General features: G+C 46.1%; 1 protein-coding gene across 1 annotated transcript in view; it reads right to left on the bottom strand.

The window, feature by feature from the left end:
* LOC107688568 (receptor-type tyrosine-protein phosphatase eta-like) overlaps positions 1-14,662 on the bottom strand; it is a 53,675-nt gene that overhangs the window by 5,547 nt on the left and 33,466 nt on the right. The window contains exons 12-15 of the mRNA XM_016486273.1: positions 3,779-4,033; positions 3,207-3,306; positions 2,758-2,836; positions 2,544-2,634 (exon numbers count right to left, since the gene is read on the bottom strand). Coding sequence (XP_016341759.1) covers positions 2,544-2,634; positions 2,758-2,836; positions 3,207-3,306; positions 3,779-4,033 — 525 coding nt within the window. The remainder of the gene's footprint in view (positions 1-2,543; positions 2,635-2,757; positions 2,837-3,206; positions 3,307-3,778; positions 4,034-14,662) is intronic.

The raw sequence follows: 14,662 nt of genomic DNA, 5'->3' as shown, positions 1-14,662 counted from the left end.
TCGCACCGTATTGATGGTGGGCTGAGGGCGAGCAGAGGGGCTGCCAGATGACAGCGGTGGAGGAGGCAGGAGCAGGTGGGAGGGCGGGCACTTGTGCGCCCCCGGGCATTCAGGTCTTAACTCTGGATCGGAAGCTCCCTCTTGACTGAACACGGGAACAGGATGGCGCTCAGGAGGAGCGGACACTTGAGGGCGCTTTCTAGGAGCGGGCACTGGAGGGCACTCTGGACTGGATTCGGGGACTGGAGCTCCTTTTCACACTCACACCGTCCGCGGCTTTCTCCCTTGTGGCGGGCATTGTCGCCGGCTCTCGCACCTGATCTGATGGCTTGGGCTCTCCTTCCGGGTTGGTCCTCCGCTCAGTCGCTCGGCATTGCGCTGGCTCGTAGATCGCGGCGGGAATGGGCTCTCCGTCATCAGTGGGCTCTGGCTTTAGCTCCGCACAGCGGGGAGATGGTGGGTTGGGCTCTGGGTCTGGAGTGGCACCGGCAAGATCCCCCTCGGGACAGACGGTGACCGGGGATCTTTGTCTCGCCAGTGTCCACTCCACAAATGAGGCGAATTCCGCTCGAGGGCCATTTTCGGACGACGGCGCTCTGCACGCGGGGTTGAGGCTGGCGTCATAGAACGCACAGAGCGTGTCGTCCGGGTAGGTGACGTGGGGTGGAGGCTGGCGTCATAGAACGCACAGAGCGCGTCGTCCGGGTAGGCGGGGAGATGGGCAATCGCCAGAAACAGTCTGGTATGACCCTCGAGCGATCTTTCCCCCTGCTCCAGCAGGAGGAGGATGTATTCAGGGCGGGCGAAAGGATCCATAAGGGAAACAATGGGAGAACAAAAACAAACACTGAGCGAAAAACAGAAACAAAACGGAGGGGAAACACGCAATTTAAACTGTTGTTGGTCCGGTATTCTGTCACGGTTGTACTACACAGAGGAGCGAGGAACGTGGAACAAGGAGACACAGGAGAATTCGCAGTAAACACAGTCTTTAATCCTTACAACACGGGGTATACAGGGCAGACAGGAACACATGTGGCACAAGTCCATAAGGGAAACAATGGGAGAACAAAAACAAACACTGAGCGAAAAACAGAAACAAAACGGAGGGGAAACACGCAATTTAAACTGTTGTTGGTCCGGTATTCTGTCACGGTTGTACTACACAGAGGAGCGAGGAACGTGGAACAAGGAGACACAGGAGAATTCGCAGTAAACACAGTCTTTAATCCTTACAACACGGGGTATACAGGGCAGACAGGAACACATGTAGCACAAGATGAACAATCAATACTAGACAAGGGAGAATAGCACAGGCTAGAACTTAAATGGGGCAGATAACGAGGGGCAGACAGGTGAGGAGGATAAACTAATAAGGAGACACACCTGGAAACAATGAACAATCAAACACACGGGAAAACTAGGCAGCAGAGCACATGGGGAGCAAAAACACAACACAGACAGTCCAGAAACCTGACAGTGATATTGTTGTTTATGTATGTTCATGATGAAATTTTCTTTTATTGTTGTAATTAATTTATAGCATTAACAAGATGACCCGTTGAATTCATTTTGGGAGCGATGAATGATTGAATGTATTTTTAGTCCAGTGCCTGTATAAGATTAGTATTGACCAAGTTCAGAGGCTGTCATATGTGGTAATAAATCTTTGAAAATCAAAATCTGGATTTGAATTTTTAATGTTATTATAACCTAAAGATGCTATGTGAACGTTTGAAACAAAAAATAGTGGTTTTCATCTTGCCACATTCTTGGTAAAGAAAATTTTTACTCAAATTAATCAAAATGGATTTATTGCGTTTTGGTCAGTGAACAACGGCTCTGTGTAGTTAATGCTGCTCAATGTGAAAGCACGCAGGTGATGGAGATTTACCGCTGATTACAGAACCGGCTTTCTGACAAGATGCGCGTTAAATATCGCATGCGATTAATCGTGCAGCCCTACTGTATATATATAATTAGGAATAAAAAAAAAAAAAGAATATATATATATTCACAAATTAATCAATGTGCAATTTCATGCCAGCATTTCAGCATTTGGAAGCATCATGTGACCTTGAAATTTAGTAACAACTATATACAATGGTGTCAAAAGGTGCCTCTTTTTTATTTTGGCCCACATCAATTTTTTTTTTCACATGTGACAAAAATCTTTTTATGAATGTAAGTTAAGCAGTAAAATTCAAGAATGTTCCATTTCCAATTCCAATCTGAACCACATTCATATGTGGAACCTAACTAAATAGATTTTTTTACAGTGTGACTTCAAGTATGAATCATCTGGGTAAAATGTATGTAATTTCATTTTCATGCATTTTTTTGAATTCATTATAATTCTGCACTATAATTCTGCATATGAACATGCAGTCTTTAGAAGCCTAGTATGATTTTTCAAAATGTAGTAACAACTATACAGTATACACAAAGGTGTTGAAAAGCTCCTCTTTTTTTAAATTCCAGTAAGAGCTAATGGTATTGGAGCTGGCCGTTTCTGTACAATATGCAATAGTCGGTTTGCTTACAAGGTAACACATTGCTGTCACGGTTCTTCTCCTTGTTTTCAATAGCCAGGGCAGCATTTTTTGACTGTGCCATTCCAACAGTTTTCAACTTCTGCAACAATACAAACCACTTTCTCAGACCTAGACATTAATAACACTATTAAGTCTGCACAGCTGTTTGATAATTCTATCACAGTAAGTATCATAAATCTTTAAAAATATTTTCCATCTGTACCTCATACTCTTCAGCAAAACCATCTGCATGTTTCTGCTTAAAGTGCTCTTCATAATCCTCTATTCTCATATCAGTATTACTGTGTACCATGAAACATAGAATCCATTGTGTAAAAAAAACATACAGGAAAGAATCAATTCACAACATTGTAAATTAATAAAAAAATATGTGAAATAATAATTAATAAAAAATGTTTTATCTCTGTAAACCAGAAGAAAAAATTAATTAATTACAAAATAATTTAATTATAATTGACAATATAATAAAAAAATATTTAATTATAAACATATCAAACAAAGTTACCTAAAAATGTGTAAAGGGATGTCAGGATACTGTTCCTTTGTTTGTCTAGAACAGAGAGTAATAGAGATTTGTTACTAAAATCTAGACGACTACTGTATCTTAAACTCTATTCAATCATCACTACTCTAATTATATTGGCAACTCACCTTCTTGAATAGAAGAAGAGAATCAGAATAATGATGAAGAGAAAACAGACCACTGCCAAAACTACACCAACAATCAGCCAAGTGTTCGACTCAGGGGATTCTACATGAGAATATGGTAAACTTATTAAATGTTCCCAAAAGAGATACAGATGCCTATAATATCGTTGTAACTACTTCCATATAATTTTGTTGTTCACTCTTCAAGGTCAGGGAGGAGTTTATTTTGTAATGGGTTTAAAAATATAAAAGAAAAAAGCCTTAATTAATTATATTAACCCTATCAGATCACTCAGCGACATGCTAGTGTAACAATTCTGTGATTCACACTGTTGTTTTGTGGACTAGAAGTTTGTAGTTTTGCTCTATTCCTGTTTCCAGCTCCCTCTTGTTAGTTTCCAGGTGTGTGTGTGTGTGTGTGTGTGTGTGTGTGTGTGTGTGTGTGTGTGTGTAAACAGATACAAACCTATCTGCACTTGTAATTTCAAATTACATTGTCACACTATATGCGGTATTTGCTCTGTAACAAGAGCTATGCATTATTATTTTTTATTTTTTTTTATAATTCTACATACTGGTATATAGTGAGATGCAGACAGTTTCTCCTTCTGTTGATTTATCTGCTGCCACAGCAGTGACACAGAATGTGTAATTGACTCCAGCAGTCAAATCATTGATGTGATAGGAAGTGTTAGTAGCTGTTGCATGTGTCCTTTTCTCAGTCCACTGAATTCTAAAAAAATCTCTATTTCCAGCTGGTTCATCCCATGTCAGAGACAAAGAGGATGTTGTGATTTCAGTCACTCTGAGATTCCTTACCATCTCTGGCTCTGTGTGGGGAAGAGAAAAATAAATCTGTTGGTAACAGGGGGAATTGAAATGATACAGTTGTATAACATTTGTAGTTACACCAGAGCTCAGTGAGTCTGAGCATAAAATGTACAATTTTCTACTCAAAGCGAGTAAATATGAGAAATATTTACTTAGATAGTGTCAAGGTTGAAGTCTCAGAAGACTGCTGACTAAAAATTAAAAATCCAATAAGGGGTCTTAAAAGAACAACCAAGATCACATTTGTGACAAGATCCTCACATAAAACAACATCAACAACAAAAAAAGATAGTTGGTGCTATTTATTTTGATGGAAGTTACATTGATAGTTACACCATTATTCTTATTTACTCTGTAACTGGAGTTCCCTTTCATAGGTTCACTCGATGCTGCCAATTGTGTGAAGGCCATATAGAACACTGCCAGTTCCTTGGCATGTCCACAAGAACTGCCTTCTGATGTCATCACATTTTTTAAGGATATGCCCAGCCACCATCTTAGATTTTCTTCTATTCAGGAAACAATTCGTCTGGTCTATATTTTGTTTCGTGTTTCAGTGACTTTTTGAGAGGATTATTTCTCCTCTTGGTGAAACAATATGGATTTCAGGAGGTGTGTTCTTGCCATGTTCACTTTTTTTTATTACAAGTGAGGATTCATATGGTAAGTGCACTGTTGCACCTGACAACACACCATGGCAGTCTTGCAAAAGTACCAGGCCGATGTTCTGAAAGATTTGGATGAAGGAGCTGGCTTGACACCTAAGGCAGTCAGTGAGCTCAGGTGGGCCGCTGACTTGGTGCTTCAAGCCACTAAGCACAAGGCTCGCACAGCGAAACAGCATTCAGCTGCATTACAGCGTCTTACTCCCCATCAGGCTTGAGGCTGTTTTGGGTCACCCTTGCTCTAGCTCTTCTCAACCTCCCTCAGAGGAAAGGAAGGCAGGTGCAATGGCTTGGGGTAGGGTGGGGTGGGCTTCCTCACTCTGAGAGGGTCGTTCCTGATCAGCTGGTCAGGAAAAAGGAGGGCTTGAATTCTCATACATGGACTGTATTGAGACACGAGCTAGTCAATGGCAGCAAGTAGTTTTATTCCTGTCTGAACCAATTCAAACTGGGATGAAGAAATTGTGTGGGTCTGTTGCATAGGCTCCTTGTTTTTATGTTGATAAATTTGCCAGTTGTTCTGATAGGTCTACTTCATATGCGACCATTGCAATGGTGGGTCAACATCCAGGGACTTCACCCTTGGAGGCAACCCTAAGAGCGGTACATATCCCAGGGTCTTCAATTCTGGGAATGGACTTCCTATTGAAGCAATGCTTCAGCAGGATGGAGGTGGATTTTTCGTCTAATAAAGATCATGATAATGATGATTTTTGGGTCAACATTTGTAACACATTAAAAAATAATAATAAAAGAAAGCCCTTTATAAAGGTAACACTTTATTTTAAGGACCAATTATCACTATTAACTATTAGCATGCATATTACTAGCACACTGGCTGTTAATTAGTACTTATAAATCACATATTAACGCCTTGTTCTGCATGACCATATTTTAGATGCCTTAATCTGACCTCATACCTAAACTTAACAACTACCTTACTAACTATTAATAAGCAGGAAATCAAGAGTTTATTTAGGGAAAACTCTTAATTAATAGTGAATATTTGTTCCCTATTCTAAAGTGTTACCAAAGTCTTGATTGATTATATTAGCCCTATTAAAACACTTAAACTAGGTGACATGCTTGTATATATTGAGATACAAATAGGTTTACCTTAAAAATCATAATATCTACATTATTTATTTTGGTAGACGTTACATTGATAGTCAGAACATTATACTGATATTTATTTTTGTAATAGGAGCTTTGGAAGGAGATTTGTACAAAAGAGCCCGGCCTTCCTCACCCCCGCCACTGTCTCAAGCCTGCTGGGCATTCCTCAGTCAAGCCCGCTGGCCGCGGCTCTCTCCAGCCCGCCGGCCGCTACGAAGTCAAGCCCGCCGGCCACGGCTCTCTCCAGCCTGCTGGCCGCTCCGATGTGAAGCCCTCCGGCTGCGGCTCACACAAGCCTGACGGCCGCTCCGATGTCAAGCCCGCCGGCTGCGGCTCACACAAGCCTGCCGGCCGTTCAGCACACAAGCCCGCCTGACGCTCCAAGGTCAAGCCTGGCGGCCGTTCCGAAGTCAAGCCCACCGGCCGCGCCGATGTTAAGCCCGCCGGCCGTGGCTCGCTCCAGCCCGCCAGCCGCTCCGATGTCAAGCCCGCCGGCTGCGGCTCACACAAGCCTGCTGGCCGTTCAGCACTCAAGTTCGCCGGCCTCTCTGCTGTCAAGCCATCCGGTCATCTCCCTTTCCTCAGCCAAAAAGAGGAGATTGCGGAGGAAGAGACTGTGGGCTCCAGCCCCAAAACTCGCTCCAGTGTCAGCTCCAGCCCCAGAGTCTAGCCCACGGAGGGCTCCAGTTCCAGAGTTTAGCCCACGGAGTGCTCCTGTACCCGAGTATAGCCCACGGATGGCTCCTGTTCCCGAGTATAGCCCACGGAGGACTCCTGTTTCTGAGTATAGCCCACGGAGGGCTCCATTCCCCGAGTTTAGGAGTTTAGGAGTTTACGAGTTTAACGCAGGAGAAATACAATAAACAGTCTTTAATTATAATCCACAGAGAGAACACAAGGAATCCCGGAACTGGGGTAGCACAACACATAGACACAAATAATAGCAGCCAAAGGAACAGAGGAGAACACAGGTCTTAAATACTGGAAAAGTAATTAGGCAGAACTGAAACAGGTGTGGAACTAATGAATCAAAAACCATGGAAAATAATAGACAAGGGAACTCAGGGAAATGTGAACACAGAAATAGAATGAAAACAAAATATAACCGTTACAGTTCGCCCACCTCCCGGGAAGGTACGTCCTCGCACCTAAAGAAATCCAACTGAGGAGGGAGGGTAGGGACTCTCGAGGAGGGCGTGGAGCAGGAGAAAGGTAGGAACTGGGAGAAGGTGAAGGCAGGAGGGACCATGGAGGAAAAGACGGAGGGAGGAGCCAGTGAGGAACCAGGAGCAGGAGGAGCCAGGTATTAGTCCAGAGACCAGCCAGGACAAGGCCTCAAGGTGGAGTCGAGGGAGGGAGGAGCCATGGTGGAGAAGGCTTCGACGACACCCTGGGGTCGAGCGAAGGAGACGGAGCCACTGGAGGTGGAGACCCTGGTGGAGCCGAGCAGAAGGACAGCCAGGGCAACACCCGAGGTCCGAAGGGCCAAGGCGGAGCTGACGGCTCAGGTGACCGAGGCGGAGATGGGGACCCGCAAGACTGCGGTGGAGCCGGAGCGACTGAGGACGAAGGCGGAGCCGGAGGGAAGGAGGAACCTGACCGAGCTAGAGGGACAGAATGTTGAGGCGAAGCCAGAGGAATGAGGGAGCCCGGTCGAGCCAGTGGGATGATGGGCCACGGTGGAGACGAGGGAGCAGTGAGCCAAGGTGGAGCTGATGGGTTGGAGGACAGAGGAGGAGTCCAGGTCTCGGAGGCTGGAGGTGGAGACAAGGGATCCTCATGCCTAGGCGGAGCTGGAGACTGGAAGTCCCGAGGCGGATCAGAGTGCCCAGATGGCACTGACTGAAGGTGAGCTGAGGGACTGGCAGGAACCAGCACGGAGCCACTGGAGGTGGAGACCCTGGTGGAGCCGAGCAGAAGGACAGCCAGGGCAACACCCGAGGTCCGGAGGGCCAAGGCGGAGCTGACGGCTCAGGTGACCGAGGCGGAGATGGGGACCCGCAAGACTGCGGTGGAGCTGAACTGGCTGGCATAAGAGGTGGCGGGAGAGGGAGGTTGGGTGGGAGCTTAAGAGTCACAGGGAGTTTAGGAGACACAGGAGAGCTGGACGGAACCAGTGGAGACTCAGAGGACGTAAGAAAATGGGGAATTACCTCCCCAACCCAGTCAATTAAGTCCTCTTTAAGACAGTCCATTAGTTCCTCATAATCGCTCCCAGAGGTCAGTTGCAGCCCACCCTCAGCGTCGGCAGTGGGGTGCTTCCTTCCAAGCCCACAATCTCCACGAGGACTCCCACGGTGATACATGGTGTTGCTGGCTAACACACCTGGTCAGTCGCATTCTCGTGCTCGGGTTCCGGGACAATGTTAGGCTCTGTCACTGTTCCAGCGCTGGCTCTTTTATCGCTGCAGGCTCAGGCTCTGTGGCTGCAGTGGTCTCTGGCGAGTTCTCCATGCAGCGGGGTGCTGTTTGGCTTGGCTCTGTGTCATGCTGTGTTCTGGATCGGGGGCTGACACTCTCCAGACACCGGATGATCGCCTCCCTCCAGCTCAGTCCTGTGGTGTCTGGGAGGTCAATGGGGCGATGGAAATTTGCCCCGATCCAGAACAGAGACTTCAGGGTCTCGTTATCAAAGGGGCTTTGTGCGGCAAAACTGGCAAAACAAAAAGTAAAAGAAAAAACATCTTGGCTTTCTCGAGCTACGGCGGTGAATCTCGCTGCCTACTCCATTTTTTTTGCCTGCTATTCTGTCATGGTACTGTGCTAAACAAGGCGCACAACGCAGGAGAAATACAATAAACAATAAATAGTCTTTAATTATAATCCACAGAGAGAACACAAGGAATCCAGGAGCTGGGGTAGCACAATATGTAGACACAAATAATAGCAGTCAAAGGAACAGAGGAGAACACAGGACTTAAATACTAGAAACATAATTAGAGAAAACTGAAACAGGTATGGAGCTAATTAATCAAAAACCATGGACACTAATAGACAAGGAAACTCAGGGAAATGTGAACACAGAAACAGAACCAAGACAAAACATAACCGTTACAGCACCTCAGTGATAAAACTCATGCATTCGGATGGCGATTTATTCATGCTGGAGGAGCGAGTTTTGTGGAAACATGCGCGCTGCTCACGTGGTCGGTTGCATGATTGCCTGCTTTAAATAAAATAGCACATGCTTGGAATAATGAGAATACATTTGTGTTTAATAAAATAATAATATCCTATGTATTATTTGATTATTTAAATCTCCTGTATAAAAATAGAAAGACAGATGCCTTATAGCCTATAGATGAATGGTTTTGTCTTGCATTTTATCTCAAATGATGAAATGGTGAATTTAGCGGAAATAAGTTCCGCTACCAAGGTCGTGCGGTGATTAAATATTGTTCTTGTACTGTAAATACTTTCCAACATTTCCGTAATAAATTATGGCAAAGCTCAACACCTACCATGCGGTGCTCTGCAGTTGACAAAAAGGATTTAAACAGTGAATTTTGTATTGATTTCTTTTTGTAAACTCAAATATGTGGATTCGGATGGTAATTAAATCACCACACGACCTTGGTGTTTGTCAAAAAACAGTAGGTAATTCGGCAGGGGATTGGTGATCGGAGGTGATCGGAGAAAAACACCGGCATTCTAAATGCTGAAAATCCCTTACGTCCCCCTGAGAAACAATTACCGTCCAAATAGGGCTTAAGATGCAAATCTGTGTTTTTTTCTTAACGGAAGTTACATTGATAGTCACACCATTACTTTAATATTTACTCTGTAACAGGAGTTCTCTTTCATCAACTCGTGTTCGAGAACCACCTATGGGAAGGGCATCCGTGCCTGACCTCTGCAGAAGCATCCAATCGCATCAAGTCTGGCTTGACAGACAGGAGCTACCTTTTCTCAGTTGACATTCGCTTCTTGTGACCTCTGAAAATTCACTCACAGCTCGTTGGTTGACTTGCACTATTGTCTTCAGGAGGACACATCTTTGGATCAGCCTCCGCCAGATGTGTTTGTCATTTTTACCAGGTCAGCTGTTTTATTCTGCAAGACGCCCATGCTCGCACTTATTACCAGGCTGCCTGTCTCTTACCTCGCCTTTTCCTCACTCCATCTACTGTCTGCTACTCATGGCTCTTTCAAAATTGAGCACGGTTACCCCCGTGGACATCCAGTCACGAGCCTGCCCGGCCACGTGCAGCACCCTCATCGCCGCTAGGGATCCCCATCCCTCCTGCGTAATTTGCATGGGTCTTCAACATGCTCAGGAAGCCATTGATTTCCCGGAGAACTGTAGTCATTGTTTGGCACTCCCTAAGAAGCTCCTGTGTCGGAGGCTCAAGGTGGCCGCTACTCAGAGCGTCTGACTCGGATGGGGAAAATGGTGACACCGGAGCGCTCCCGGGGGCCTCCCGTGGTGCGGCCTCTCTGAGCTGGGCTGATCAATGCGACGACTCCCCCTTTGAGGATATTTTGTCTGTTAATCCCCATTTCATCGATGGACTGCCCGGCTCCGGGGACGTGGATGATGCAGGGCTTCTCAACGGCTCAGATGACGAGGAAGCCTTGCCGTCATCAGTAGCCCCTCAGGCTAATGCTCCAGCTGCCCTGCCCCAATCGGTCCTCCTCATGTTTTGTAAGTGAGCGGCCGCTCGCCTCAGTATTGAATGGCCGGTGCTTCAGAATGCGTCAGACCAAGAAAGGGACGTGTATAACGGACAATTTCTCGGACCCCCGCCCGGCCCTGGAATGCAGCTTCTTCCCGTCCTCCCAGCGTGTGCTAAACATATGAAGCACTACTGGGAAGATCTGCTCGATCTCAAACATGGCCTTGCAGGTCTGGAGGTTAAGGACATGGCGAATCTCGGTATGGCTGACCCCCCCGCTATCGAGTCCTCTATTGCCAGACACCTTAACCCCTCTCAAGGTGGGCTGCCTCGGCTTTTGCGGTAAGAGCCCTCAACGTCTCCTCCCTGCTATCCGCTTACCAGGCCGAACTCCTGGTCGATATGGGACAACAACTGGAGAAAGGGTCGCCATCCCCCGATCTCTGGAAGGAGATAGTCACGGTGAATGACCTCGTTCTCCGTAATGCCTGTCAGGCTGTCCAAGCGTGCGGGCGCTCTATGTCTCTCTCAGTGGTCGGAGAGCGTGCGCCATGGCTCAATCTCTCTGGTCTGCCTGACAGTGAGAAGTGGCGCATCGCTGGAGTGCTGGTCGAGCCTGGCCAGGCTCTCTTCGGCCCTGATGTCGCGCAAATGAAGCAGTGCTGCGATGATAAGAAAAAGGAGGATGAGGCTTTCAAACTTTGTCTTCCTAGGAAGCCCGCGCCACGCCAGATGCCCTCTGTGCGGCCTCCAAACCCTCCTGCTACGGGACGTCATCCCCATAATGCAGGCAGGGCTCATAGACCCCGCAGTAAGCCACCGGTACAGCGGAGTGAGCCCCCACCTGCTAAACCCTGGGGAAAATGTATTTTGTCGCAGCCACGGCCAAAAAAACCCCCAAACCCCACTCCTTCCGACTCGAAACGCAAGCGGCTGTCCTGATGCACAGCCACAGGGGGCTTCAAGTCCAAGTTCACGGGTGGCCAGCCCTTTGAACACCAGTACTGCCCTTCTTGTTTGGAGTGTAGGTTATCTGTCAGCGGGGTCAGCCCCCCCTGCCAGTGAGTTCCCATGCAGAGTTGACACAGGCTTCACTGTTCCCCATGTTACCCAGTCTGCGTTTCCCCGTTCCAGAGGGGAACATAGTGAGAAACAGTGCACAAGCAGTGTCACCACACAGCTCCCTTCACTCATCTCTCAGAAGTTCAATAAAGGCTTCGGCCCAAGTATTACCCAAAAAAAAAAAAAAAAAAAGAAATAACATGAATAAGAGAGAACATCTCTTTACAACCCCACATGTCACCCCTACGTTGTCCACGAGATGGAGCCATTGTACCACAAATGAGCAAACTGGCCGAATTAGCAGCTATGAGCAGTTCTCCAGTTTGTGTGGGGAATCTAGCGAATCATGTAACAGCCTGGCTGTCTGTGTCAGCTCCTGAATGGGTGATTCACACAATAACGAAGGGGTACAGACTTCAGTTTGCCAAAAGACCCCCACGTTTCAACTGAGTTATCTCTTCTCATACGGAAGAGAGCTCCTCTCACATTCTGAAAGACGAAATCCTCTCCCTCCTCGAGAAGGGGACGGTTTGAGTGGTACCCCTTCATTTAAGCAGTCAGGGGTTTTACTCACGTTATTTCCTAATTCCAAAGTAGGACGGTTCCTTCCGTCCCATCTTGGATCTCAGGGTGTTGAACAAACATTTAAGGAAATACAATTTCAGAATGTTAACACACGGGTCTCTCTTACGCTCAATAAATCAGAACGATTAATTCACATCGATCAATCTGAAAGATGCTTTCTTCCACATAAGCATTTATCCTCCACAGAGGAAATTCCTTCGTTTTGCCTACCAAGGCATGTGTTACGAATTCACAGTCTCCCGTTCGGTTTGGCTCTCAGCCCACAAACTCTCTGCCTGTGCGTGGAGTCGGGTCTGGCCCAGTTGAGAATAGCGGGGCTCAGGATTCTGACATATATAGACAATTGGCTGATTATAGCCGATTCAAGAGAGAAGGTTATGCAGAACACTGCCCGTGTGTTCGCTCATGTCACAGAACTCGGCTTCAGAGTGAATGTGAACGAGCAATTTCACTCTTACCCAGAATGGGATATTTCTGGGTCTGGAGCTGAATTCCATTATTATACGCGCGCTTGTCGCAAGAGCGCATTCTCTCATTCATGAATTTCCTGTCAGGGGACTCCCTGGTGGCCATCATGTTGCGGAAAGTGGTAACGACAGATGCGTCCTTAACAGGATGGGGAGCCACTCAGGAGGGCAGAATAGTGAACGGTGTGTGGCCGAGCACACTCCACTCAGCTCACATAAATTATTTGGAGCTCCTCACTGTTTGGAAGGCTCTGAAACATTTTCTGCCCCGTCTGCAGGGACATCATGTGCTGGTGCATTGCGACAACACCACAGCCGTGGCACATATCAACCGCCAAGGGGGGATGCGCTCCTCCAAGCTTCATGCTCTAGCTCAGTGTTTCCCAACCTTTTTTTCGTCGCAGCACCCTTTGGAAATTTTAACAAACTTGTGGCACCCTTCAAAATTAATTTTGTCACAATATTTGAATTTCTAAGTTCGATATGATAATTTGAAAAGTATAGATATTCGGTACAACAGGGAAGAACTGCAGAATATAATGTCATACAGATATTTTTAATATTATTAAAAAATTTTGTCCATCAATGGTGGCAATCAGTAGGCTAATTTCTAATGACCAATTTATATGACAGATTTTAATGTAGGCTTTTATTCATATATAAACATTATTTAATTACCATTATAACTAGCTATCTCACAAATTTTTGCTCACTCAGTGTTTTTTTAATTTTACAGTGGGGTAATTTTAGTGCAGTAGCACGAGATAGATTGATTTCAAACTTTGAATTGAATAAAAAATGACAAGTAAGCAGTCAGTAATAAAATAAGAACAAATAAAGAAATTAATAATGATAGCACAAATAGAAAATAACGACAAGCCTTCAAATTAAATAAATTGCTTTTTAGTTTTTCAGGTAAGTCTAACAGTAGGGTTAAGATATTTAACTTTTTTTTTTTTTTTTACCAATTATCCAAATAATGTTTAGTCCTAGAAAGCTATTATTATCAGAACACGTGAGCATAACAGAGCGGTTAGCAGATCAATGAATGAGAGGGCAGCGTTACCAGAGTTCGCAGAGCGTCACACCACGTGAAAGTGAAACCTGAGCGGTGAACTCATTTTCGGCAGCCGAAATTTCGGTGCATCTCGAATGATTGGCGATCAGTTAATATCAGAAATGTTATTATATATTAAAAAAGGATTTTTTACACAGCACCCCTGCTCTCGACAGACGGCACCCTGGTTGGGAAACACTGCTCTAGCTCACAAGCTGTTAGTCTGGAGCAGGCGACACTTTCTGTTGTTACGGGCGACCCATGTCCTGGGCATTCTGAAGAGGGGTGCAGACCTTTTGTCGAGGGGGAACCCACTCTACAGAGAATGGCGCCTCCACCCTCAGATAGTGGATCTGCTATGGAAGAGGTTCGGTCTGGCAGCCATCGATCTCTTTGCCTCACGCAAAAACGCACATTGTCCTATGTTCTTTTCCTCGGTGTGGACGCACTGGCCCACCCATAGCCCAATGTGCTGCTCTACGCTTTCCCTCCGCTCTGACTGATATCTCGTACTTTGGTCAGGGTGAAAGAATGGAGCCGTAGCTTTGTGCTCTTAGACCCTCTACACTTTTAAGCCTGGGTTGTCCAGCTCAGTTTATTCATGTCACTAAGCTGAGAGCTTGCTGATGCGGCCATCTTTCTCTGAGGAGATTGATGTTTTTTATGTGACCGAGCGGCTCGCGCGCTGCCGAGGCAACGCTTATATTACATCATTTGGTTTTTGATGGGAATCTTAGTCACCAGACCCTATTTACTACTCTGGTTGTTTGACTGCATTTAATTCTGAGGAATAAAATGAAGTATTTATCTGACTATGAGAAGTTAGATATATAATTTTCAGTTTTTGAAAACGAGTTTACCTCTCTTCCTCTGAGGAGGTTGAGGCGGTCAGCAGGGGCTGCTGGGCGGGAGCAGTCCCAACCTATCGTGTTCCAGCCCCTCATTCTGGGGGTCTCACTTCTCTTACTCCGCAGAGTCTAGAGACAGAGTGGCGCTTCCAGGCCGAAGGCTTCTAGCGGAAGGCGGTTCTGCGGACCGTCATTCTCGCTGGATAGTCTTC

This window comes from Sinocyclocheilus anshuiensis, unplaced genomic scaffold, assembly GCF_001515605.1.
Source record: "Sinocyclocheilus anshuiensis isolate Anshui unplaced genomic scaffold, SAMN03320099.WGS_v1.1 scaffold521, whole genome shotgun sequence".
In the NCBI taxonomy this organism is placed as follows: Eukaryota; Metazoa; Chordata; class Actinopteri; order Cypriniformes; family Cyprinidae; genus Sinocyclocheilus; species Sinocyclocheilus anshuiensis.
Note: the sequence above shows the minus strand (reverse complement) of the source record. Positions and strands in the feature narration are given on the sequence as shown.